Consider the following 23,908-nt stretch of genomic DNA (forward strand, 5'->3'; position numbering starts at 1 on the left):
TGGCACGCGTAGTCTTGGCAAATCAAACTCTGAAACTTCTTTCTTTGTTTGGAGGATGTAATTGCTTCCCTCCGACGTGCGACGTAAATAACGGGGAAGATTCATTACAAATTTTCAATATAAGCCCGGAGTAAAGACGTCTCTAGAAAACATGTGATAATCTATTCAATCAATGTATAAGAGTTTGATTTATAGATCAGGAGACGGAGACCGTTCTCCTTTGATCGCAAGCTCCGCGGCACATTCGGCCTCCTTCGCCAACGCCGCACTTGCCAATTGTCGGCCTAGGTGGTATCCCAAAGGTATCGGAACAGCATTGCCAATGAGACGCATGATCTGCCACAAATGAGAACCATTTATATTCACCCATCTCAACCAGAATACTCACATCTCGCAAGTCGTCAGTACCAGATATGAAGGTAAAGGTATCGGCAAAGCCTTGGAGCCGGGCATTTTCTTGAGCGGAGAGCACCCGATTTTGCTGAAGAAAATGAGTCAGTACAGCGTATTTTTGCCTGTAGCCTTTTTACATTATAGTGGAGGACCCGCCCCTGCTTGCCAGTTGGCTCGTTCCGCGTTAACTGGGCTGGCACGTCAGTGTGAGTTTATTGCATTTTGTTGGATACTTACGACAGTCCTCGCGGGGCGATCTGGATACACTCGAGCATATTTACCTGTTATGGTGTAAGACAGAGTCAGAGTCATATTGAATGGCTCATGAGCACCTTCGCCGTAGCCACCTCTGGCTGCCCGAGAATGGGGGCAGGTGAGATGCCACACACTAAAACGTCCATCGAGCTCTGCAGAGGGCTGAGAAAAAACTAGGGGAGAATGATTTGGAGGCTCACCGCGATAGTCCCGTCCTGCATCCAGGCATTTATCTCCTTTGGGGCGGGGAACATTACAGACACTGATCCATAATATTAGTGTGGCTCGATAGGAGGGACGTACTGCTTTACCGCTCAACACTTTCACCGACATAAGTCAGCGTTGAATGATACCTCACGCCTTTGCGATTCCCGCGCAGCTCTTTTTGATAAGCTGTTGCTGGTAGCGTTGCGTAAGGAACGAAGCCTGCGTAACCACATGTTCTCGTTTTGCGGTCATACGTTACCGCATCAAAGTGAGGGCCGGCTGGCTTTGGCACAACAGGCCGAGGCATCAGCTTCTTTGGGTTGATCCTGTTTGGCGTCAGTGTACGAATAGTCCAATAAATGGAAATGCCTACCAATGCCATTCTGGAAGATCTCCAATGACATCTTTGACGGTCACGCAAGGCAAGGGCGCTCCTCCAAGAGCGTCGCGCCGGCTCGGTGTCGTACGCGCCCATGTGTGGGTGGGAAGAGGGAACTCTGGCAGGGCTTCATTTCGTTTCGCTGCCCAAAAGAACACTCGCGCTCGATGCTGAGCTACCCCAAATTCGCCCGCTTGCAGAACGGTAACGCGCACTTGGTACCTAGAAACCCGTTAGCCAAAATGCGGAATCTCTCGTTCATGTGCTCACCCTCTTGCAGTCAAGAACCGGACAATGAACTTTCGCACAGCATTTTCAATAATGCGCTCGTCAATATCTCCAGGCTTTAGTACTTTCCCACGCGAATTCAGTAAAGGCTGGACATTCTCCAGTAGAAAAAATCTTGGCCGGAAGTAATCAACATACGAGAGTGCATTGGCGACCAATGTGTTCTTAATATCGTCGGTTCTACGATAGGAATTCAAGACAGAATAGCCTTGACTATCTGGTCATGAGAGTCCGTCAGAGTGGTGGGTGTCTGGTTGCTTACCATGGTGGACCGCAGATGATGATGTCAGGATCGCCGGGGTTGGGGAGAGGAGGGCATGCAACGTCCCCGCCGCCAATCGGATAGAGAGAATCGTGATCTGCGCCTTGCGCGTTCTCAATAGCATGGCGAAGAACCTCGTTAGCACACTGAAATATGGCTATGGCGTTCGGAAAGTTCTTTCTGCTCGTCCCAAACACACCGTTAGTGGCTTTCGGTTGTCAGGAGAAGGGCTCACTTGAACGTCATATGTGCACTCGGGGAAAGATCCACACCCCAACACGTTTCAAAAGCACCGGATTTTTCCAGTCCATGGGAAAGACCGCCAGCACCATGATACAAGTCCAAAGCCCTGAGCTTTCTGGTTGGCCTAGGATTTTGCTTGGATATTCGCTGGATATTGCAGTCCACATCATGGCAGTATCGCACATCGGAAAGAGGAAGGGGTGTTAGTGCTGTTGGGCTCCAGGTAGCATTGCCATTGGAGATAGGTGCTGCGTGATCGACAAAAAAGCGATCATCCGCTAACATCCAACTAGCGAAATCTCGAATAGCATCCCGATGCATGACATAGCACTTGCCACGAATACGCTCAGCATAGATCGACACCTTTCGCTGCGTGGCCACAAGGCGTTTCTGTGGCAAAGGTTAGATGGCGCATGATTATTCGGAGTTGCAACGTACATGATCTCTATATTCCTCACCAACAGCGCACACCACCTCGTCATAGCGTTCAAAAAGAGTCAACGTCATAGAAGGATTTATTGCTTGCCGATTAATCTTCACAATCTGGCCAATGCGATATGCTTTATTGACATGGTTCTTGTCAGTCCATCCGAAGTAAACAAAATCAAAGAGGTGGTAGGTCACTCCTTTGTACAGTAACAGACCGGAATCAGGTTTGGGCATTCTTGGTATATTATCTTCTTCGATAGATTGACGCAAGTGACATGTGAAACATCCATAAGCATGTATGCTGTCCGTGTCTTCTGTTTCAGTCGGAAACATGAAACGACTGGCACAGAGAAGATCACCCTCATGATTTGCAGCGTACCTACTTGGAGTGAGATCCATGAATATGCAAGAAAGGAGATGGAACACGCACCGGTAAAAAAAATTATCTCGATCAATAGCACGGTAAGGGAATCCACTTGGTTCTTCTTCCCAAGGTCGAATGTATTGCACCTTGATCTTGTTCAGAATGGTTGACAGGTTTATTGAGCTGCATAAATTGCGCAGGACCAGCTCTCGGGGATGGCCTGCCTCTCCCAGCTGGGTGCGGCTGCTGTGGGCTAGCCAGCGAACATGAGCTTCAGATTCTCTATCCCTTGGATTCTTGTAGAAGAATATGACTTGAGCGAACCTTGAGCACAAAAGTCAAACTCAAAAAAGGGCAGTGTTCTTCAGTCACTTACCAATACACCCAATCGTTTGCTGCACCCTTCCCGACCAGCCTTTTGCTAGCCCCTACAGGGTCTTCGTCCCTGGGATCACCTCGAACTACTACAAGATCACCGGCCTATGGGAAATGAGCCTTCCTACACCTAGAATGTTGAGCGGTGACGTACTCTCAGTGACAAGCCCTTTCGTCCAGTAGCACTTCCGGATGCCGCCGAAAGGTAGGAATTCACTGCCTCTTCATTGACATACTCCTCATCTCGGTGATCAGATAGCTTCCAGACCAGACTTGTGTCAGGCTCTGACGAGAAACTGAATGCTCCATCTAAAACAGTCTCAGGATCGCAGGTGAGGTTTATGGCTGACTCTTCGCCGTCCTCTTCCTTAATGCTTTGACCGTACAGGCGAAAACATAGGTCAGATGCCAGACTCCGCACGAAAGGTGTCGCATATGTGGGATTGCGATGCTTCAGAACCTCGAATTCGATATTGACGTGTTTCTTGGTATTTCTGCTGCCCATTAGATTGAGCTCTGGATGTCTACCATCTCTGGTGACATGGCGAGCTACGGTTCGTTTGGGCAGCCCTTTCGTGATTTTGCGCTGTTTGGGGTTCTTCACTCTTGAGAGCAACAATTCTGTGTATGCTAGTTCTAGGGCCGTCCGCGTCTTCTCATTGTCCTCATCGTTGACATCGTTGATAAGATCATAGAAATCAGACTCTGAGCAGACGTCCTACAGATATCGTCAGAACAACAATTTCAGATTGTCGGGATAGGCTCACCAGGCCACGGATCTCTTCGTCTGTGAAGGACGTACTGAAGAGAGAGACAGCACCGCCCAGCTCTTCCTGCATGATAGAGTCATAGGTCAGCTTATAGCGCCGGGTTACTGTACGAGTCTTGCTCAGAGCCAGGCGCGCCAGGTACAGGTGTTTCCAGTAGGGAACGTAAACTGGAAGGCACCTAGGGTCTGGACGGTCGAGGATATACCACGCAAAGCTAGTGCGAAGCCAAAACATTCTATACAAGGTTCATCAGAACACGTTCCAAGAATAGAAAACACAAAATTACGGTTCGGTTGGATTGGGGTCGATTTGGAGGGAGAAGATGGCGCTGAGGTTGAGCTCATAGGTGTTCTCGTCAGACGTTTCTGACTCTGCATCTTCGTCGGCGATCTCGAGTTCCTCCTCGTTTTCGGGATCCACAGGCAAGGAAGAGACGAAGCCATATGCGCGAAGTGATGTCCCAGGTTCATAAAGCGCCTCGAGAGAAACGATTCGGTTGTTGTTGTTTTCGTCGTAAAGGATGAAGTCTGTCAGAACCCGAATGGGAAGGGATTCGGAGTTGGGAGGATCTTCAGAAGATTCCTTATCATAGAGATTCTTCTCTTGACTTCGATCATGCGCCTGGGCTGGGGGATTCTCACGAGACCAGTCGCTCACGGAACTTGTGGCCGACGAATCGTCTCGCAGACTCTCGTCGGGAAGAGTCGTCTTAGCCGGGAGACTCTCTTCCGGCAGTAAATGATCCTGCTCTTGAAGGCAATCTTCAGGGATGGTAAAGAACTCATCTTCTTCAGGGAAAGAACAGTGAGCCTAGCAAAGAGTGCTCAAGGCATGGACATACTGGTAGAGAGTTGTGCGCATTTGAGCGTGATGGGCGATGTGATCGCGGTGATGCTCGAGGCACGTGAATTCGTTGCGGAGACCCTCAGTGCTTTTCCGTTTCTTGTTGGTCCGTCCTTCCTGCCAAAGAAGACTGTCCCGGACTCGGAATCCTGTACGCTTGCATTAAATCTACGAGGCAGATCGAAGTCCATGGAAAGAAACATACCAAATCAGATTCGTCGTTTGCATATGGCCGTTTTAGTCCACTCGACATCGAGAAGAATCGGAAAGGTATTCAAGAAGACAGTGCCAGACTGAAAATCGGGGAGGTTTCAGATATCGGTCGTAGAAACTGAGGGAAAACGCACCTCATATAGTTCGGCGCGTGCTGTGTTGTTGCCACCTGCGAGGAATGTGCAAAAAACGCTGCGCTCAGGTCTCCAAGGGCAAATTGCAATGACAGCTGAAAGAGAAGGCAAGGGCTATGAGTGACAGTAAGCACGAACTGAATGAAAGACAGCAAACATGGCCTTAGTAGGGGCTGTGTCAATTTATTTCAAGTCGGCGCGGCGGTAAATTGGCGGCACCGATAACCCTGCGGCAGAAAAGAAGCCCTTGACCCGCTGTATACTGTTGGCTCAGTTGGCTCACCGACTTCTGTTTTTGCCCACCAGTTGGGCCACCTAGCGCTATAATGACATTGTGGTCTGCCGGGAGAACATGAAACGAAGGCAAGATGCGAAACGGTCGCCACGAGCTGTCTGCATCCCAGTTGCCACCAATAGGAGTTACCCATTGTAACGTCCTATCTTTCCTGTGGCCATCACAAGTGTACCATGTCATTTGGTCCTCGACTCTATTCAACCTTCCAGGGTATCTGTATGCGATCTGCCAGGATCGGTTTACGATCCAAGATTGATCGCCAGGCACAGAATTCCCTGTTATGGTAATCCAGTTACCCACGGAGACCTTATGCCGCCTGGCGCAGCTTGGGCTTTCGCCATTCATGCCATTGACCCCGCACCCAACCTGTTCACCTGCATACATGAGCTACACTGGAAGACCATGTCTTCCAAGGATACATTCATGTGCACGGCACATACCAACAGGCTCAATGCATATGTGGTGCATGTATGCAGCAAGTAAAGGTGAGGAAATGCTGCCGCAGGTCTGAGTTTCGTTGGCTGCTCGAGGTAACGCGTTTCCAGAGCAGGTTGCGCAGAGGCTGAGGACGCATCCTGTGTAAAAGACGACAAACGCGCTGTTCATGAGCGAGGCTCGGATCGTCCCGCCAGTAAGAGGGATGAAACAGAGACACATCACTACTAGCTCCGGCCACCGACGACGGGCCGACGCTAAGCCCGTCTCCCAAAGCTGAAACATACCATCAAACAAACAGTCTCCGAGATAACAGGTCTGTCGAGCTATGTACCCAGAGACAAGCTCAGGCCAGCCCTTGTACCATGTGGCCACCCTGGACATCCTTTGTCCTGTTTCGGGGAGTTAACAAGACTTATCCCCGGTTTCACTGTACATTTCACCCCACGCAAGGAATTTACCGCTACATAGCCATCACCACCATTAGTACCATGAGCAACACCAAACGAAACATATCTAATGCGCATACAGAAACCCAATTCCCGCGGGCCAACCCTACTCGTCCTTCTGGAACTCCTGTTTCCCGCCCATACTCTGCACTCTCGCGTGCCCCGGAGTTGCCGGACTTCCAGGCCGTAGCCCAGCCCCCGCTCTAGCCATCTGAACACGGGCCATATTCTGGCTCCTCGTATGCCCATGTCCCCACTGAGCGGGCGGTGTACCGATAGGCGGGGGAGTCGGCAGCTGGTTCTGGTACGCATATTGGCCGCCTGCGGTGGAAGGCGTCCGACCGGCTACGTACGACCGGGGGGTGGGGAAGCCGGAGGAGGAAGGTGTCGGTGCATGGCCTGACATGAAGCTAGATCCAGGCGTGGGCGTGTGCCCTGGTGTGAAGCTGCTTGTGGGTAGTGGCGAGCTGCCTGCACCAGTGACCATCCCCGCGAGGGAGGAGATGCTCGCCACGGATTGGTGTCGACGGCGGGTCATCGCTTCGCCCGAGAAGAGACCGCTCGCTGCGCGCCTGTGGGATGTTGCTGTCGTCTCTGCTATCGGCATGTCGTCTTCTTTCTTTACGACGCCTGCGACTTCCAGGCCCTTATTGCCCACTTTGACTGCCCAGCCCGCACAGACCCACACGCCGCCTACAACACCAACGAGGCGGATGAGGAACTGTATCAGCGTAGTCGTGCGCTGCTCGACGATGAGCGAGAGTGGCTCAAGGTCGTACTTGAAGAAGATGACAGGTGTGCCACGGCCGTGCTGTATATGCTGCATGTGCGAGCCGACAGAGTATTGGTTTGTCTTGACGACGCCTTTGGAGGTGCGATATTCGGTCGGGACGACAGTGAGGAAGTACTGGAACGCAGTGAATGCTGCGGAGAGGTCAGATCTGTTATTATATGAGGATGGGAGGACGAACGATCATCAGAGCTCTCGATGGTGTAGTCTAGTGGCTGGACGATGTCTGGGAAGTATGGGCCGAAAGAGAACTCGGTAATTATATGGCTGAGATTCATGAGCGAATGGTCGGTGTGTTCGTTACTGTGATATCCATGCCCGAGGGTAGTAATATGCAAGTTTGCTGTGCCCTGTTAGTACCCTCCTAAACACCATACGAATAGGCTCACCTTGCACCTTCTTCACCTCCATGCTCCCATAAACCCTGCATGCGCTCCCATCCTTAACATGGTTGAACGTCGGCTGGAACGCACTCGGCTGCCTACGCCGAAGCCAATCAAAGATTCCAATCCTGCCGCGGCGTGTCTTCGCCTCGCGCACCATCTGCTGGGCGCTGTAGTCTGTGTACTGTTCACGAATGTGCGTAGCCTGTCGGGCATCGAAGAGGGTGCCGTCGCGCTTGAACTGGTCTGAGAGGTGCAGGCGGTCACCGACCGCGTCCCTTAGGTCAACAGATATGTCTACGGAAGTCAGCGAGGCAGTAAGCAAGGTAGAGGACATACAGTGACACGGCATCGCAACGGTAATATCCACATTAAGCATCATCTCTTTCTCGATCTTGTCATCCACCACGAACCTCCAAGTAGTCGTACCCCAGACATATTCAGCCCAGTCGTTAAGCACAAGGAGGAGACACAGTAAGGCGATGCCGAGCGTAATGAACCCCCCTCCAGATGAGCGGGTGCGATACGTGGAGGGTACTTTGGGAAATGCGTCGAATGACTTGAGGGGAGCGCCGATGCTGTCCAATTTTGATAGGAGACTGTCGTCTGATGTTGAGGCCATGAGTTAAGCCGACGAGGACGCCAGTGATCTTGAGAGGTAAGGGCTTAGTGACACGTCGCTCGGAGACTCGGCCACTGAGCACTTGACGCGGACACGTGGACCCTGATGCAGGGTCCACAGAGTCCATTCTACCTGAACAACTTTTTTTCTCCATGAAACTCGCAGTTTATGGACAAAATCCACAAATCTTTCGAGACTTCAACGGTGACCCAACCCCGGCAAAAGGAATAACAATATTGACAAGAGTGGGATTCGAACCCACGCCCTTTCGGACGAGATCCTTAGTCTCGCGCCTTAGACCGCTCGGCCATCTTGCCTGGGAGGCCTGCTGAAGGGAAAGAGATCCTGGCTTGATATGATTAAAAGGCAATAGAAGATGTCAGCAGGCATGACATCATTTAAACCTCACTCTCTCATTGGTCAGTTTCCCCACACTCTCCCGATCCGATCGTGGGCGGGGCATTAATGACTCCTCACAAGAGTATATTTGCTGACCCTCTGTCTAACACCTTTGAATTACAATCCCCCTCATATTCTAAGCAAGTAACCCAATGTCCTCTCCTCCTCACAAACTCCAAAAACTCGCGCCCTACATCCTCCACTACTGGGGCGGCATCCCCGGTCGAGGCGAATACGTTAGACTCGCCTTCGAGTACGCCGGGGTGAGCTATACAGACTCAAACGACAGTGCAAAGCTTTTGAAAACGCTGCGTTCCACGTCTCCGTCACATTTCGCACCCCCGATGCTCGAGCTTCCCAATGGGAAGATCCTTAGCCAGACTCCGGCGATCCTCAACTACTTGGCGCCTAAGTTGGGGTTGGCGGGAGAGAAAGGAAACTTGTTGAAGAACGCTGTGGAGGATGATGACGAGAGGGAGGAAGCAGAGTTTGAGAGATCGATTGTCAACCAGCTGGTGTTGACTGCTCTGGACTTGTGTGTCGAAGTACGCATGTTCGTAACTTGCGATCGCAGGAATCGGAATGCTGACTGGCTGACGGCAGGCACACGACTCCCATCATCCAATTGCCAGCTCGCTGTACTACGAAGACCAGAAACAAGAGGCTCTTCGCCGCGCCGAGGACTTCCTCAAGTTACGTATCCCCAAGTACCTCGCGCACTTCGAGGAGACCCTCAGGAAGAATAAGGTATCACACTCGCACCTGGTCGGTAAGACGACGACCACTGCAGACCTGGTTCTGTTCCATGTTGTTGACGGGCTGCTGTATGCGTTCCCCCGACGGATGGGGGCTTTGGACAAGGGCGGCAAGTATAAGAGGGTGCTTAAGCTCCATGAGAAGATCATGGCTGAGGGAGGGATCAAGGAGTATGTGGAAAGCGGGAGAAGGCGGAAGTTTGGGGTGGGGCTATTCAGGCACTACCCCGAGCTAGATGGGGAGGACGAAGACACTATCGAGCCGGAGAAAGAATAAGCGGCTGTAGCAGAAAAGGTACAATCTGTATCGCTCACAACGAAGTAAAGTACATGCTCGTTTTTCAAAATATCGTCAACTGGCTGCGGACGCACGATCCGGTGATACACTTGGTGTGCGACTCCTGAACTGACCAGGCGAACGAGGTGAGCGTGTCGGGCTGCGACTGACGAACCTGCTTCCTGCCTCGCTCGGTGTCCTCGGCTCGCTCTTCATTTCTTCGCTCTCACTGCGCCGGTCATTCATGCCGTTCCTCTCCCTGCTCCTTCCCCACTCTCCTTCACTCCCACTCCCTTCCTCAGCTTTCATCGCATCCAGCAACAGACTCTGTCTTGGCGCGAGCCCCTCGACCTCCTCCAGGATATCACGCTTCGTCATCCGGGGAAGGATGATATCGCACACGCGTTCTTCTCGCAGCAGCTCGTCGATATATTCGTCCATGTAGGTAAGGACGTAGCCGGACATGTTTCGCAGGCGTATTTTTCGGTAATCTTTGAGCAGGGGCTCGAGGAGCTCGTAGACTTCTGCGGGGCGGAAAACCAGACGTATGTAGAGCGCTGCCAGTGCTCGCAGGTACCTGTAATGAATCATAATCAGCAGATCTGTGTGATATCGTCAGGAATGATATACGCACTTGAACTCCTCCACTAATAGGTACTCGATAAGGATCTCCTTCTCCGGCTGGATTTGAAGCAACTTCAGCAACAAACACATAAAATGCGTCGGTCGCTGGTTGCCATACATTCCGCCAATACAGTTCAGCTCAATCGCTTTATCAATAAGAGTCTCCGCTACGCTTCTGATTAGCAGCGTTTGAGGACGTGGGGAGGAGGACGCACCGGTCAAGGCGAAACAGTGTTCTTTCCAGTAAAGCGACTCGTAGATACGGCTGCGGATGACGGTCTCGATAAGGTGCTATTCGCCTTGGTCAATACTAGGACGACTCTGGAGAAGGAGATAGCAGACCTGCGGGTTTGTACCGTGCACTGAAGTGGCACCTTTGACAGTTGTGTTCGCCATGGATCAGATTTAGAAAAGTTGGATGGTCGTGGGAGGAAAGACGGGTGAAGGTGAAGGGCGCTAAGAAGACCCTCGCACTTCACTATTTGAATGACTCATCTCCAAAGAGTTGTATACAATATATCCTACTATCCCCATTCTTATCCATACACGGCTGACTAGAAATGCACGCCCTTATGCTCGATCCCATCCACCAAAATATTTGCGCCGCTCGTGAACCCACTCAGTGGGCTCGCACACATTACCACCTGCACAGCGACTTCCTCCGGCTTCCCCATCCTCCCAAGAGGGTTGTTCGCCATAGCCCGGGCGAATGCTTCTGGCCGCTGTACTTCACACTGGTGCCATACTCCGTCCTATTCTCCGTCAGCATTGTGAGCAAGGAAAAGGAGGAGATCTACCTGGAAATAGATATTGCCAGGGCTGACGATATTCGCCCGGATCCCCTTTGGCGCCAGAACTTGCGCCAGCTGCTGCGTATAGTGTATCAACGCAGCTTTGGTCGCTCCATACGGTCCAGGGACTGTGCCATCGAGTTCGACCCCAGAGACGGAAGATATGGTGACGATGCTTGGGGAGCGTGTGGATTTCTCCAGGTAGGGGATGGCTGCTTCGAGTAGGACGACAACGGAGAGAAGGTCGGTGTGGAACATCCGTTTCCAGTTGTCTACTGTATTGGGGATAGCCATCGCGCTCACTATAATACTGCTTAGAATGGCAACATTCTGGTGGGAAAAGGAAGGGAAAGGCACACCATTCGAAACCACACAATCGATCCCACCAAACTCCTCGCCCATATCGCGCACCCACTGCTTCACAGCGTCCAAATCGTCGATATCCAGCGCCCTCCCCGCTACTCTCTGCTTAGGCCACGCCGCCTTCCACTCCTGTAAACATGCCTCGACATCCGAGCCCGTACGAGCACAGAAGGCGACGTTCGCCCCTTCGGCGAGGAAGTGCTGCACGATCGCACGTCCGATGCCTTTCGTTCCTCCGGTAACAAGGACGACAGAGTTGTCTAGTTGAAGATGCATGTTACAGGTGGTGGTGATAGATGAATGAGGGATGCAGGAGTTTATCTAATCCCAGTGAGAATAAGCTGGACGTAGTCGATCGTTCCCCGGCATTGGACAGGATAGTCGTGTGCCAAGGAGCTGCCAGTGCCTTGCTGGAGATAGAATAATCTTCCCATATGGCTCGTACGTCCACGTTGCCACACATGACCCATAGTATAGGTGACAAGATCACTAGATCGTTGGTTCAAGAAGTTGGTCGTTGATATTCGTAACTAAGCCAGATGAACAACAGAAGCGTCGACTCATGTCAATATTTTCAGGGACGTCTATTCACAACAACTCATTTCTCTCTCTCCGTGTTCGCTGCGCCTTATACCGTCTATCCTCTGCAGCATAGCGTTTGTCAATTTATCAGTTTAACGACCATAAACGATCCTATACCATGTCATTTAAGAAAGATGAAGACGGATTCGTAACAGGCCCAGGTGCGTACTCTACCCGTATCATTCATTACAACAAGTTCTTACCCAACTTCTCACAGCAGCCAACCAAGGCTCAGCATTCGCCTTCCGACCAGCGAACGCTGCTCCCACTCAATCCTCACTTGCAAGCCGCGTTGGGCAGTTCTCCCAACCCCAAGCGCAAGGGCTTGGCGCCTCTTCACCTACCGCTACTTCCCCCACCGCTGGCTCCGGAGCACAGGGGCTGTCTGTGTTCGGCGCTGCAGCCCGGGGCTCGGGAGCTCCTGCACCCATGTTTGGAGGGGCGGGTGTTCCCCAGCAGGGAGTTCCCAAGGCGGGAGGAGCGCAAAGGCCACCTCAACAAGGGCTGGAGGGGAGGAACCAGCCTGTACCTGGGAGAGGGGATGCCGAGGACCGGAATAATCTTGGTGAGAGGGTAGCAATTAGCTCTCTGAACGCTTCGCTGACTGGAAAGATAGTGTCCACATTGCAGGACTATGAGGTCCAGGTCACCCTTGCCGACCAGCAGGCGGACCCGAACAGTCCACTGTATAGTATCAAGCGTTTCCAGGATCTTGGCCTGTACGAACGATAACCATCCCTAACGACCGATATATTGATTTTGTGCAGGGCGCCAGAGCTACTACAAGGTCTGACGATGATGAACTTCTTCAAGCCGTCCAAGGTGCAGGAGAGGGCACTGCCGCTCCTGCTCCAGAACCCGTATGACTGCATTCCTGTGCCTTTTTACTCAGATCCGACTAACAGAGTCCGCAGGCCACGCAACCTCATCGGCCAGTCCCAGTCCGGCACAGGCAAGACAGCCGCCTTCACGCTTACCATGCTGAGCCGCGTTGACTTCGCTGTCGACGCCACCCAAGCGATCTGTATGGCGCCCACCCGAGAGCTGGCACGTCAAATCCTCGACGTCGTAGTTACCATGGGCAAATTCACGCCCGTCACGACCTTCTGCGCTGTTCCTGAGATGGGCGCCGATGGGAAAATGCACGCGCCTAGTGCGCCCACCAAAGCCCAGATCGTCGTCGGCACACCGGGGACGGTGGCGAATATGGTCAAGTATAAGAAGATCGACGTGTCACAAGTTCAGGTATTCGTGCTAGATGAGGCGGATAATATGCTTGATGCGGGCGCGTTGAACGATCAATGTCTGGAGGTTAAGAAGTGCGTGTACTGCGTCCCACCTGCCCTGCTACGACTAACAGCCCTCAAGCCGGTTACCAAAGGAAAACGGCAAGACAAAGGCGCAAATCGTACTCTTCTCCGCTACCTTCCCCGACGAAGTACGCATGTACGCGGACAAGATCGCACCCGAAGCGAACAAGATCGAACTCAAGAAGGAAGAGCTGTCTGTCGCAAACATCGCCCAGTTCTACATGGACTGCAAGGATGCTGAATCGAGGAATGATATTCTGGCCGAGCTGTATGGGATCTTGACGGTGGGACAGAGCATCGTTTTCTGTGATGTGCGTTCCTCAGTTCGCCTGGGGCCGTCAGACACTGACACCTCCCGTAGACTCGCGCTGTTGCGGACAGCATCGCCGACCGTATGCGGGACGACTACCACAAGGTTGCAGCTCTACACGGTGCCAAGGATGCAGCAGCGCGTGATGCGCTAATCGACAGCTTCCGGGACGGCAAAACCAAAGTCCTCATCACCACCAACGTGATGGCGCGCGGGATCGACATTCCCCAGGTAAACATGATCGTCAACTATGACATGCCCAAGGACGCATCTGGCCGGCCGGATGCAGAGACGTACCTGCACAGGATTGGTCGTACGGGTCGGTTTGGTGCCAAGGGAGTGGCGATCAACTTCGTGCATGACTTGAAGAGCTGGAACGAGATGCGCCAGATTGAGCGTGTGCTGAACCGGCCGATCATCCGTGTGGAGACGGATGACATTGATCTTATGGAGAAGGTACACGGCACGTGCATCTTTCCACACGGTAGTTTACTAACATTTTCGTTCTAGACCTTTAACGATGTGCTGAAGAAAAAGGTTGAGGTGCAGAGCACGGGAGTCAACCGGGAGGTTTCGTCTCATGCCAAGTAAGAGTCGAGTTGAAGATCGCTAGATGTACACCACGAGATATGGAAATCAACATGAAATGCCGTGTAACAGACGATGCATGAAGAAATCCCCGTCCTTTTTGAGTGTTTTTTCCTGAACGGGTCATCTCTTTAGCGCTTGATCACGGTTTTTGACGTCTGACACAGCTGTCTGACGGCAATAGATTCGCGCGCCTGTTTTGTTTTGAAGTACCGTGGACAGTATGAGTTGTACCTTGGAGAACTTCACCGTATGTATCTCCACCAATCCCTGTGTGAGTCGCAGCCGTGTATTGGTAATGTACCCCTGTTTCGGGAAATTATTGGCCTTGACATAGATTGCAGGACGCTCGACGTTGTGTTTCCGGAGGATGGGCAGCTACGGCGGCGGCATGGAAACAGACGGACAGCCTTGGTGGTTCTAATATGGGGCGAGATTGAACTTCGTGTCTAAACCACGAATAAGTGGCTCTACGATATTGGCTCCTTCCCGTGATAGTCCGCCTTCCCGAAATCACGTGACTAGGAGCCGAAGAACACACAGGGACCAGTAAGGCCAACAAAGCAGTGTTTGGCCTTACCCTCATCTTTCTGCATTACCACGGACTTGACATCGGAAGGCCAAAATGAATCCTGTGGTAAATACTGTGGTGCCAAAATACACAGCTATTGCGCGCCAAATGAAGTCTCCTGGTTCATGGCTCTGGTGGAGATTGGCCTTGTATGCCTTTGGATGCTACATAAACACCCGAAACCAGTAACGAAATGGTTGGCCATCGCTGTATTTCTCTTCCCTTAGTCGCCTTTTCATTACAACCAGAGCTCCACTGTAATAACTTATCTCATGAAGATGCTTTTCCCCCTCTGCTCAGTTCTTCTCGTTCTCATCTGTGGGACACGCGCCATTTCATGGGGCGTGGGACTACCAGATGGTAATTCTTGGAATCAATTGGCTTTCAGGTACGCATTATTGATGTTATATTGTATGGCCAGCGCGAGATGAACGCTTTTCACAGCATGACCATCCCTCAGTTGCCTGACTTCCAGACGATGGAGAGTTGGACCCCTGGAACTGTCTGGGTACGCCATATAACCGCTCCACTGGCTGCTCAATCTAATGTCTTTCTTTTCAGTTCTTCTGGGTACAAATACACCTTCATATATGAAAATTTTTCACTAATAAACGATCATGCAGTGTGGATTCGAGACGGCGGGTTCCGTGCCGGCTGTGGTCCAACCAGTGCTCAGCTGGGGACAAGACGATCCCACTGGTTACGTGGGCTACGGAGGTTTCAGCCATTATGAGTGGCTCTTATCCGTATGTGCCGTGTTTCTTCTGTCTCCATTCGCCTATAACTCTGCAGCTATGGGATGTCCCTGGAACCGACGGCCAAGAAGTCTTTCAGTCACCCGCCCTCTCGATCAGTCCGGGAGACGAATTAAACTTCGAAGTATTCTTTTCGGGGACTCAATGGAGACAGACGGCGAAATGCGTGTCAGGAACCTGTGCCGGGCAAAACATCACCCTCGATGTTGCTTATACCGGTTCGTATCGTCAATACTGAACCAGGACTCTGGCTGAGATAGTCCTACAGACTTTGCCGCTAGCCCCACCGCCAACCTGCTTTTATGCGAATCCGAGTAAGGTTACTTCGAACTGCGGCGCCGGAGGATCTCACATATCTTTTGTAGACTCTACGGCTCATTGTCAAATCAATGGGATTTTGACGTTACCTGGACCGCTGTTACCGCGATTGCTTCCAACAACCAGAATGTCGCCAACGCTTGCGTGCAAGCTGGAAGTGTCTCGGATGGGAATGGATACGCCACTGTTTCTAATCTGCAGGTCAGTTGGGACGAAAACCAGTGTCGTTGGGATTCTATCACTCTATCCCCCCCTTGATTGTGATCCGGGAAGTCCCCCTTTACCTAGCTGAAGTCTCACGTATTTCTGGATCACCTTTGTTCATTTCGAGTATGTAATCATAGTGTTACCTGGACCATCAATGAAGGGCATTCGCTCATCGCTCAACACAAAGGAGCAAATCAGCTTGCGCGGTTGTAGGAGGGGTCCATCTGTGTCCTCGTTTTCTGACGCCTTCCAACAAGGGTTCCGCATCTCCCCGCTGGCTGTCATATGTTGGGCTCTTCGTCACATTAAACTAAAGTACATAGCTCGTTCTGATTTTCTCAAATATGTTGCCCGCGCGAACTCCACTGAGGATTGTCTAGAGTGATCGCACCAACACCACCCTCGAAGACACCGTTGATTGTCATGTTGAGAGAGGCATGAGCACCCGCATCCTCCATCGCCCAGAGAAGGACCGCCACGGTACTAGAATGATACCCTCCGGTCAGCTCAGGCAAATGAAACGGAACAAACCGCCTACTTAGTACCCGAATAGTCCAAAATGCCTTGTTGGACAGGGAAACTATATTGTGGACTGCCATGGCTGAATAACACATTTTTGGAGGGAGGAGGTTTGCTTACCCTAAATTTGCCACTCGCCGGCCTACCTGCCACCCATTTACAAACAGCAACGCGCGATAAGGCTGGAATGAAGAATCGAAATCAAACGAGATTGGAACATCCAATCCAGAAGGTATATTCAGATCGAATGTGGTTCGAAACATTCCTACACCTGCGATGGACAAGCCCGTGGAGAGGGACCGGCTCTCCCAGGCAGAGTCATCAAAGCCAGGCAAGTGCCAGCCGGCCCTTTCCCCATAGAAGCCACCCTCGTTGAATACACCGCGCGTTTTATCAGGGAAACTATCCGATGATGAGTTAATTACATGAGAAAGTCAGCATGGAACACTTACTTGGTGTAGCCGCCTAATTTTCCTTGGACTTTCCACTCGGTGAAGTAGTTGTGACCACGTATCTCGTATCCACGGATCCCTCGTGGGCACTTAGATGTGTCCGCATTATCTGGATACACTCATCAACATCGTTCAGGTGGTCATGATAATATCGCTCGCCATCTTGAGTCTCATTCAAGCCCATATTGTCTTGGATGACAGTGACAACATTGTCCACTCCCGGGATCACAGCGCCTTGGAACGGGAAGAGTGTGTTGGTTTCCTCAAGGATATTTAAGTTGTTGGACGAATTGCCGTAGGTGGTCCCAATGAACTTGGAATTCAGCCATACGCTGGCTGCGAAGGCTTCGCCTCCGTTGATGAGTAGCTCAATACCCGTTTCGTTCCCGGTACCCTGGAAGTGACCACGCCAGAGGACTGCACCTTCGCAGCTAAGCGTCGTGAGAACAGGCATCTGGATCAGGAACATAGCCACGTACTATCCATAATCGCATCCATACAAGATTGGACCATCACCTGAGTATTTGCATCAATATCCTGTTCGATCACTACGGCAAATACCACACCGTATATAGGTTTGTAGGGAATGTTTGTAGTATACTTGTCGGCGGTCGTCCAGTAAGAATCGTCGTAGCTCCCTGATACCTGTGTAAGGCATAAGTTTCGAGCTTTAGATTACAGAGGAAGGGGCTTACCTCTGGTAGACTGTCTGCGTACTTCCATTCGTTGAGGGACGGAAGTGAAATGCTTGAAGCCGTCAGCTTGGGGGTCAATGTCGCGGTCAATACACCAGTAGCTGAAGGGACTTTCGAAGTACCAGCGTCGAGCTCAACCTCATCTCCATTCCAAGTGACTTTGGTCACGCTGCTCGGTGCAAGAACCACCAGGTAAGTGGTGTCGTTGAGATCACCGCGGAGTTCAAGGGTGTCACCGGATATGGACGCGTTGCGCACGAGATAAGGGCCACCGACAAGCACGGTCTCGTTCGTGCCGAATTGGTAGAAATGTTGGAATTGGGTTGCAGATGACTGTGCGATAGTGGGCGCCCAGAAAGTACCAGCTGTGTCGGAGTCTGCGAACAGCACAAGGGAAGACGGAGAATCCCAGATATAGCTCAGCCCGGTGGTGCCGGGGAGAACGTCCACCATCGTATGAGTTCCGTCCATTATCGTTGATGTCTGGATATCTAACGGACCTGAGGTATTGACGATAGCAGACGAGGTACCTGATAGCTTGAAAGCGGCTTCATGCGAGTCTGTTGCAGGTCCATACAGGAAGAGAACATCGCGTTCGCCGATGGTGCCAGCGAAGAGGATAGCAGCGGTCGAGTATAGGAGATGAGACGAACCGAAGTACAGATCATGCACAATGACCTTGCTGGCGCGGCTGGTTAGGGTGATGCTGGATCCGTCTTGGGGCAGCGTGATGACACCCTCAGAAGTATTCGCCTGGAGGGTGAAAGTAACCGTCTCAAGCGAACTTGAGTTCTGCTGCCGGACGAGATAGAACCCGGCGCCGGTGTCCGGGTTGCGGAGGTAAGTGCCGAAAATGAGCGGCGAGGAAACTTCGACTGCAGACGTGGTCGTATTCCCAATCACGTCCGTCTTGTAAAATTCCGGTACGCTTCGGAGGAAGAGGCCTTCACGCTTCAACTCCGCAAATTTGGGAGTAAGAATTCGTGTTTCGGCAATGGACGCGCCATAGTCATATGAGGTGTACACTCCGTGGAAAGCGAGGTATCCCCACGAGGTACCGCCGTATACTGTGTGGCGTCAAATAATAGCCCGTCACTCCGAACAAGCAACTCACGCATGTAGAAGTTGGCCATCTTGACGTTGTTGGCCCACAGGCTGAGTCGACATCAGGCTCAGTGATTTTGTACAACCGGCTGTACTTACTTGAGATAGAAAACTGGCCGGTCAAGTCAGACGAGGATGCATTCGACGAACCGCGGTACTCACTTTGCTCGAAGTCCGAATCAGTTAGGATCTGATTACATGAATAATCAGGATCAGAATTCTTTCTCTGCGATTACACGTACTCGGCAGTTGTCATACCCAGGCGCATTTGGTCCCCAAGGATCGAACTATTCCCACTCAGTTCGACAGTTTTGCAATACAGCAAAATGTTTGAACGCACGGCTCCGCCCTGGAATTCAGGAATGTAGAACGGTTCCTCTGGGCTGGTTTGCATATGGTATGTGTAGTAGTTTGTGACCACAGGATTCCAGACGTAGGGGTTGGAACAGTCGAACTACCCATGGCCTGTGAGTCGGACATCGAACGCAAAGTAAGGGTGGGACGCACGCTCTGGGGATATGAATCCAGTCCATAGATATCTACTGAACCTGGACCATGTGCAAAGTTGTCACCTAGTTTCCCAAAGATCAGACTTGTGGGCCTAAGAGCGACCGGAGAATGCTCACCCATGCCCGGATCGTTATATGTCAACGGCACGACTATTCCCTCCGACCTGTAGAGTGCTTCCAATTGCTCGAAGTATTCAGCCTTTCCGGGCCATCCGGGGCTGTCCGCCTGGGTGTACTCATTATCGATTTGCACCGCGATGATCGGTCCACCCTCCGTGATTTGGTACGGCTTGCATTCTTCGATAATTCCCTTGATATACGGGACCCAAGAGCTCTCGTAATCTGTCGCGTTTGTCCGAAGGTGTCCGGCGACTTCGCTCGTCACCCAGTGCGCGATCCCGCCTGCAGTCGTCTCAGCGTTGATATATGGCCCAGGGCGAACGACGACCCAGAGTCCCGAGGCGAGAGCTGCATCGAATAACGGGGCAAGAGCGCGTACTCCAGTGAAATCGACCGTTCCGTTCGAAGGATTCGTGAGTCCCCTACGTGAGCATGCTCAGGCTAGACATAACTTCGGAAAGAGGAGGGCGCACCAGTGAACATAGATGCTGATCGTGTTCATCCCTGCGGCTTTTGCCTTTTGGAGGATGTCGGGCCAAAGGTCGGGTACCGGCAGGCGCCAGGTGTGAAATTCTCCCGACCTCTTGCCTCATTACACAATGTTTACACGAATGCAGGAGCATACCCACCATAGGAAGATTCGCTGCCCCATGACATATAACGAATACGGATCCCACTGGACTAGATCGGTGAGGTTGTTGCTCGTCAGCGCCGTAGCTGGGCGCAGGTCCGAGAGCCCGAGCAGCCCAAGGGCGGTCGTTGCCAATTGATAGAGACGCATACGCGTGTCTTGTACGTATGCAAGGACGAGGATGAGGAGGAACGCACAGAGGACGACGCTCGTTCGACCGAGGAGCGGGCGAACTGCAGCACGGTATTTATACGACCGCTGTAGAGCAACTACACTCTTCTCCCCATGAGAATGCGAATGAGCATGATGGGTCATTGCCTGATGGTGCTGGAACGGGAATGGGAAGGGAGAGTTATCCAGAGTGGGTAATGTCAGTCTTGCTATCCTCGGTCAGAGATGAAAGAAGCCTTCTCACCTTGTGTGATGCTCCCCGATCTCCACCTCCCTCACTCTTTTTGACATTCGCATGTAATGAGACGTCTTCATCAAAACGTACAGAACGCGAACGCACGTCATGTTGGCCGATACCTCTCGAAAACGACTCGGGGGATTGATGCGACGAGGGCCGCGGTTCTCCCGCACTAAGTGGATTCGGCGTCGACGCGTCGTTACTCATGACCAAGTGCACATGCGAGCGCAGTAAATGGTTATTGTAGGTCAAATGTGGATTATCGGTTGTGGTCGTCGTTGTGGACAGCGCGCTCAGGGTGGAAGGCGCGGAAATGGGCGGGTTTCGGTGCATGTGTAATAACGCGGACCCGATCTCGATTGTGGGGAAACCAATCAGGCGGATAAATTACTCATCTTGTTCAACGCTCAACCTAGTCGAAATGATCGCAACGGGAGGTCCAACATACAGGCATTGACAACATACTTGCGGCTAACTTCCGTCGCTCACAAAATAAGAATGACTCTGGACTCTCATGACTTCACACTTTCATTTCATAGTATAACTTGCATGACCTACGCCTCTCAACAATGTCTCGTCACAATCTTCGAGATCACCGTCGCTCAGTTCATTTCGCCTGGTTGGCGGCTTTCGCCTGGTTGGCGGCCATAATCCATTTGCTATTCTCCGCGGCGATCTTGTCTTCCTCCTCCTTGGTCAACTTCTTGCCACTATGACTCGAGGGGACAACCAACAGCTCAGCCTGGACCGCGGGGCGATCGGAAATACGCTTGATCCAGGCCTGTACATGCATCAGCCTCACTATCGCGGTCTGTCGCGCATAATTTGATTCAAAACGCACGGCAACGTTAGGACAAAAGTCCAGGTTCTCGATGCCGCTCCACCTCCAGGTCCGCACCCAACCGAATGCATTCATATCTGCCCGCCGAAGGGATAAGCGAGCACGTTGAATGAAACAGAAAAAACATACCGGCAATAGTATACTTCCCCTTTCCGGGTCCCACAAGGTAGTCACGCCCTCCATTAGAGGATAAGCGGATCTCCAGAACGCCGTAGAGACGTTTCGTCTCGTTCTGGTAACGTGTTATGCCGTATGGACTTCGGGTGGTCGGTAATCAGCGCAACCTGTTCTAACGGGAAGAATAACACCACTCACATCTTCTCTGGTGCATACCTACGAGAGTGTCAACTGGGAAGCCTAGCGTACACAATGATAGCAAAGCGCACCTAAAGAAGTGATTGGCTTGTCCCTGCATAGGACCAATGCCCCCATGTGCAAAAAATATCCATTGAAGTTGTTCTGAATATTCGTCCGGATGCGTCACAGGATCGAAAGAGAACTTGTGCTCTGTATCATAGTATTGCGTGAGATAGAGCAAGATTGCACCAGACTCGAAGACGTTGAAGTCATTCCTGCTGTGATCGGTGAGCGCGGGAATGCGACCATTGGGGTTGATCTGTTCCGATACGTCAAAAAGACTTGTTGATGATGTCCGCATAAGCAGGGTCAGGCGTACCTTGATAAACCACTCCTCCTTCTGTTCATTCTTGTAGAAGTTCAAGATGCGCACTTGGTAGTCCACTTTGTCCCGTCCATAGGCAGCCTTTAGCTCCTCGAGGTAGATGGAGACCTTGCTGCCATTCGGAGTCGGCGCAGTCCAGAGAGTGAGTGGTTTGGACATGGCGGAAGTGCAGGCAGCATGCATGCTGTCGTGGAAGGCTAAATAACCAACGGTGATGTGGAGGTGAGCTGCACATGGGAACAGCTTCACAAGACTGTCGTCGCTCCTTATCGCCGACTCTGCTTAGTCGTATGTTGTTGGAGTTTGGGGACAGCCTCGCAGCAATGACAAATGCTTCGGATTGCTAATATCTGTTGTGTATAACGTTAACGTTATTTAAATAACCGGACTAGGGTCTTAGTGGACCGTGATGCTCATGATCAGGTTATTCAGCTGCCTGATCCAACAGTCAATTTGGACAAAAAATCAACAGTTTTATGCAAGGGAATGAGAGGGCATTGATGAGAGGGGGTAATGAGATATTACTCAGCGCCGACAAGCCTGGCATTTCACAAGTCGAATACTGCCATATTCATTTGCTTATGATCTCAGTACGCGCTTTCCTATTCCCAAGCCTCACTAAACCAAATCATATCCAGAATCAAGTCCCGTGTTACGTGCTCGTTCAGTTGGGCACATGCATCCCCTTTTCGACCGCCTCTCTCGCCCGGATCCGTTCCAGCCAGGCCTTGACACCCGGCCATTTGTCGACACTCTCGATGCCCGCAAAGGCGTGCCCGTTCACCCAGGGATAGGCGTTGATATCTGACCACGCCCATTCAGCCAGATTCCAACTCAGAAGAGCACAGCGATAGAACAAGAAGACGCACCGGCGATACTGTACTTGCCCTTGCCTGGGCCGGCGAGGTATTCCCTCCCTCCATTCTGGGAAAAGCGGATCTCGAGCACGCCGTACAGACGTTTCGTCTCGTTCTGGTAACGTGTGATACCGTATGGACTTCGTGTGGTCGCTAATCAGTTCACCCCATTCTAGCGGAAAGGATGACACCGACTCACATCTTTTCTGGTGCAAACCTGAGAACGTGTCAACTGGAAAGCCTAACATACACTTTAATGGCAAAACACACCTTAAGAAGTGATTGGCCTGCCCTTGAGGATGCAGCATCAGCGAGATAACTCTGGATTGAGGGTGACGCTACCTTGCATCGGCCCGATGCTACCGTGCGAGAAGAAAATCCACTGCAAGCACTCCGAGTAGTCGTCCGGCTGCGTCACAGGATCGAAGGAGAACTTGTGCTCTGGGTCATAGTGTTGCGCGAGATAGAGCAGGATCGCAGCAGATTCGAAGACATTGAAGTTGTTCCGGTTGGGATCAGTGAGCGCGGGGATCCGTCCATTGGGATTAATCTACGTACAGGTCAGCTCGGGTCTGTGCAAGGGGATGAGAGACGCACGGCGATGTACCACGGTTCCTTCTGCTCGTTCTTCCCGATATGCACCGAATGAGGCACATAGTCGATCTTCGCCGGTCCATAGGCAGCTTTGAGTTCCTCGAGGTAAACGCTGGGCTTGTGCCCATTAGGCGTGCCAAAGGTGTACAAAACAAGAGGCTTTGACATTATCTTTGATGAGGTAGAGGCGAATCTTCGAGCTGGGGTAAGTGAAGGTAAGAGTGCTCGAGTCAGGGCTGATCTGCCAGCACATTCCAGTCGAGGTAAGACAGCGCGCATTTATGCACCAAACTTTAAGGGAATAGGGGTGTAACTCCAAGGTTCTTAAGCAAGAGAGGTTTCTCTCATAATCAAAGTGTCCACTGCGTTAGTAAGAAAAAGATGTTGAGAACCATGTGGGAAACGTCGGGCATAACATCCCTGAGCAAGGGATATCACCGACAAATAACCACCCGAGAGGAGGGGTGGAATGAGGAGTCTTCACCAAGCAGCCCTCCGGACTACGTTAAATGGGAT

The 23,908-nt window shown here is 51.7% G+C and overlaps 10 protein-coding genes and 1 non-coding gene across 11 annotated transcripts; 3 read left to right on the plus strand and 8 right to left on the minus strand.

Annotated features, from left to right (window-relative positions):
• Window positions 1-94: 94 nt before the first annotated feature.
• Window positions 95-5,264, minus strand: DACRYDRAFT_114321 (S-adenosyl-L-methionine-dependent methyltransferase). Its single transcript, XM_040769797.1, has 20 exons — window positions 5,156-5,264; window positions 5,014-5,101; window positions 4,807-4,957; window positions 4,252-4,753; window positions 3,963-4,200; window positions 3,350-3,913; window positions 3,197-3,300; window positions 2,887-3,144; window positions 2,466-2,835; window positions 2,020-2,417; window positions 1,785-1,964; window positions 1,505-1,735; window positions 1,229-1,456; window positions 960-1,181; window positions 849-910; window positions 726-800; window positions 631-674; window positions 531-581; window positions 389-481; window positions 95-336 (listed from the first exon to the last, which is right to left on the minus strand). Exons 2-20 carry the CDS (start codon window positions 5,059-5,061, stop codon window positions 190-192), a joined length of 3,966 nt encoding a protein of 1,321 aa, XP_040631922.1. The 5' UTR covers window positions 5,062-5,101; window positions 5,156-5,264; the 3' UTR covers window positions 95-189.
• A 1,176-nt stretch (window positions 5,265-6,440) lies between these two features.
• Window positions 6,441-8,138, minus strand: DACRYDRAFT_76069 (DUF1692-domain-containing protein; the record flags this gene model as incomplete). Its single annotated transcript, XM_040776179.1, has 4 exons — window positions 7,847-8,138; window positions 7,514-7,804; window positions 7,306-7,467; window positions 6,441-7,258 (listed from the first exon to the last, which is right to left on the minus strand). Exons 1-4 carry the CDS (start codon window positions 8,127-8,129, stop codon window positions 6,441-6,443), a joined length of 1,554 nt encoding a protein of 517 aa, XP_040631923.1. The 5' UTR covers window positions 8,130-8,138.
• Window positions 8,139-8,366: 228 nt separating this feature from the next.
• Window positions 8,367-8,446, minus strand: DACRYDRAFT_t17. Its single transcript has one exon. It is a non-coding gene; the product is annotated as a tRNA-Leu (tRNA).
• Window positions 8,447-8,620: 174 nt separating this feature from the next.
• Window positions 8,621-9,560, plus strand: DACRYDRAFT_114323 (glutathione S-transferase C-terminal-like protein; the record flags this gene model as incomplete). The annotated part of the gene is made up of 2 exons (XM_040769798.1): window positions 8,621-9,073; window positions 9,132-9,560. Exons 1-2 carry the CDS (start codon window positions 8,681-8,683, stop codon window positions 9,558-9,560), a joined length of 822 nt encoding a protein of 273 aa, XP_040631924.1. The 5' UTR covers window positions 8,621-8,680.
• A 306-nt stretch (window positions 9,561-9,866) lies between these two features.
• Window positions 9,867-10,580, minus strand: DACRYDRAFT_31156 (PRP38-domain-containing protein; the record flags this gene model as incomplete). Its single annotated transcript, XM_040774344.1, has 4 exons — window positions 9,867-10,137; window positions 10,195-10,351; window positions 10,400-10,475; window positions 10,527-10,580. Coding segments are annotated over 4 exons (558 nt in total), but the record flags the coding sequence as incomplete, so codon positions are not given.
• Window positions 10,581-10,733: 153 nt separating this feature from the next.
• DACRYDRAFT_76076 (dehydrogenase/reductase SDR family protein member 10) lies at window positions 10,734-11,614 on the minus strand (the record flags this gene model as incomplete). The annotated part of the gene is made up of 3 exons (XM_040776180.1): window positions 10,734-10,936; window positions 10,982-11,277; window positions 11,335-11,614. The coding sequence occupies 3 exons, from the start codon at window positions 11,612-11,614 to the stop codon at window positions 10,739-10,741; spliced, it is 774 nt and encodes a 257-aa protein (XP_040631926.1). The 3' UTR covers window positions 10,734-10,738.
• A 359-nt stretch (window positions 11,615-11,973) lies between these two features.
• On the plus strand, window positions 11,974-14,198 carry DACRYDRAFT_93398 (P-loop containing nucleoside triphosphate hydrolase protein). Its single transcript, XM_040777152.1, has 8 exons — window positions 11,974-12,081; window positions 12,138-12,485; window positions 12,537-12,639; window positions 12,688-12,780; window positions 12,835-13,239; window positions 13,289-13,541; window positions 13,592-13,996; window positions 14,051-14,198. The coding sequence occupies exons 1-8, from the start codon at window positions 12,039-12,041 to the stop codon at window positions 14,129-14,131; spliced, it is 1,731 nt and encodes a 576-aa protein (XP_040631927.1). The 5' UTR covers window positions 11,974-12,038; the 3' UTR covers window positions 14,132-14,198.
• Window positions 14,199-15,144: 946 nt separating this feature from the next.
• DACRYDRAFT_104923 (uncharacterized protein) lies at window positions 15,145-16,030 on the plus strand (the record flags this gene model as incomplete). The annotated part of the gene is made up of 6 exons (XM_040767997.1): window positions 15,145-15,207; window positions 15,261-15,269; window positions 15,323-15,445; window positions 15,492-15,672; window positions 15,723-15,768; window positions 15,820-16,030. 6 exons carry the CDS (start codon window positions 15,145-15,147, stop codon window positions 16,028-16,030), a joined length of 633 nt encoding a protein of 210 aa, XP_040631928.1.
• A 248-nt stretch (window positions 16,031-16,278) lies between these two features.
• Window positions 16,279-20,694, minus strand: DACRYDRAFT_20592 (glycoside hydrolase family 35 protein). Its single transcript, XM_040771995.1, has 19 exons — window positions 20,521-20,694; window positions 20,425-20,459; window positions 20,008-20,336; window positions 19,852-19,959; window positions 19,376-19,800; window positions 19,257-19,321; window positions 19,090-19,203; window positions 18,992-19,036; window positions 18,912-18,939; window positions 18,849-18,861; window positions 18,760-18,800; window positions 17,646-18,712; window positions 17,517-17,595; window positions 17,430-17,466; window positions 17,110-17,381; window positions 16,951-17,059; window positions 16,619-16,900; window positions 16,518-16,571; window positions 16,279-16,462 (listed from the first exon to the last, which is right to left on the minus strand). Exons 3-19 carry the CDS (start codon window positions 20,322-20,324, stop codon window positions 16,318-16,320), a joined length of 3,201 nt encoding a protein of 1,066 aa, XP_040631929.1. The 5' UTR covers window positions 20,325-20,336; window positions 20,425-20,459; window positions 20,521-20,694; the 3' UTR covers window positions 16,279-16,317.
• A 229-nt stretch (window positions 20,695-20,923) lies between these two features.
• On the minus strand, window positions 20,924-22,100 carry DACRYDRAFT_76084 (glutathione S-transferase C-terminal-like protein; the record flags this gene model as incomplete). The annotated part of the gene is made up of 6 exons (XM_040776181.1): window positions 20,924-21,199; window positions 21,260-21,336; window positions 21,389-21,516; window positions 21,575-21,592; window positions 21,646-21,875; window positions 21,936-22,100. 6 exons carry the CDS (start codon window positions 22,098-22,100, stop codon window positions 21,026-21,028), a joined length of 792 nt encoding a protein of 263 aa, XP_040631930.1. The 3' UTR covers window positions 20,924-21,025.
• Window positions 22,101-22,605: 505 nt separating this feature from the next.
• On the minus strand, window positions 22,606-23,560 carry DACRYDRAFT_104926 (glutathione S-transferase C-terminal-like protein; the record flags this gene model as incomplete). Its single annotated transcript, XM_040767998.1, has 6 exons — window positions 22,606-22,745; window positions 22,811-22,938; window positions 22,998-23,015; window positions 23,069-23,090; window positions 23,141-23,348; window positions 23,396-23,560. 6 exons carry the CDS (start codon window positions 23,558-23,560, stop codon window positions 22,606-22,608), a joined length of 681 nt encoding a protein of 226 aa, XP_040631931.1.
• Between the last annotated feature and the right edge of the window lie 348 nt (window positions 23,561-23,908).

The sequence above is a fragment of the Dacryopinax primogenitus genome (assembly GCF_000292625.1).
Source record: "Dacryopinax primogenitus strain DJM-731 SS1 chromosome Unknown DACRYscaffold_3, whole genome shotgun sequence".
Taxonomy (NCBI): domain Eukaryota; kingdom Fungi; phylum Basidiomycota; class Dacrymycetes; order Dacrymycetales; family Dacrymycetaceae; genus Dacryopinax; species Dacryopinax primogenitus.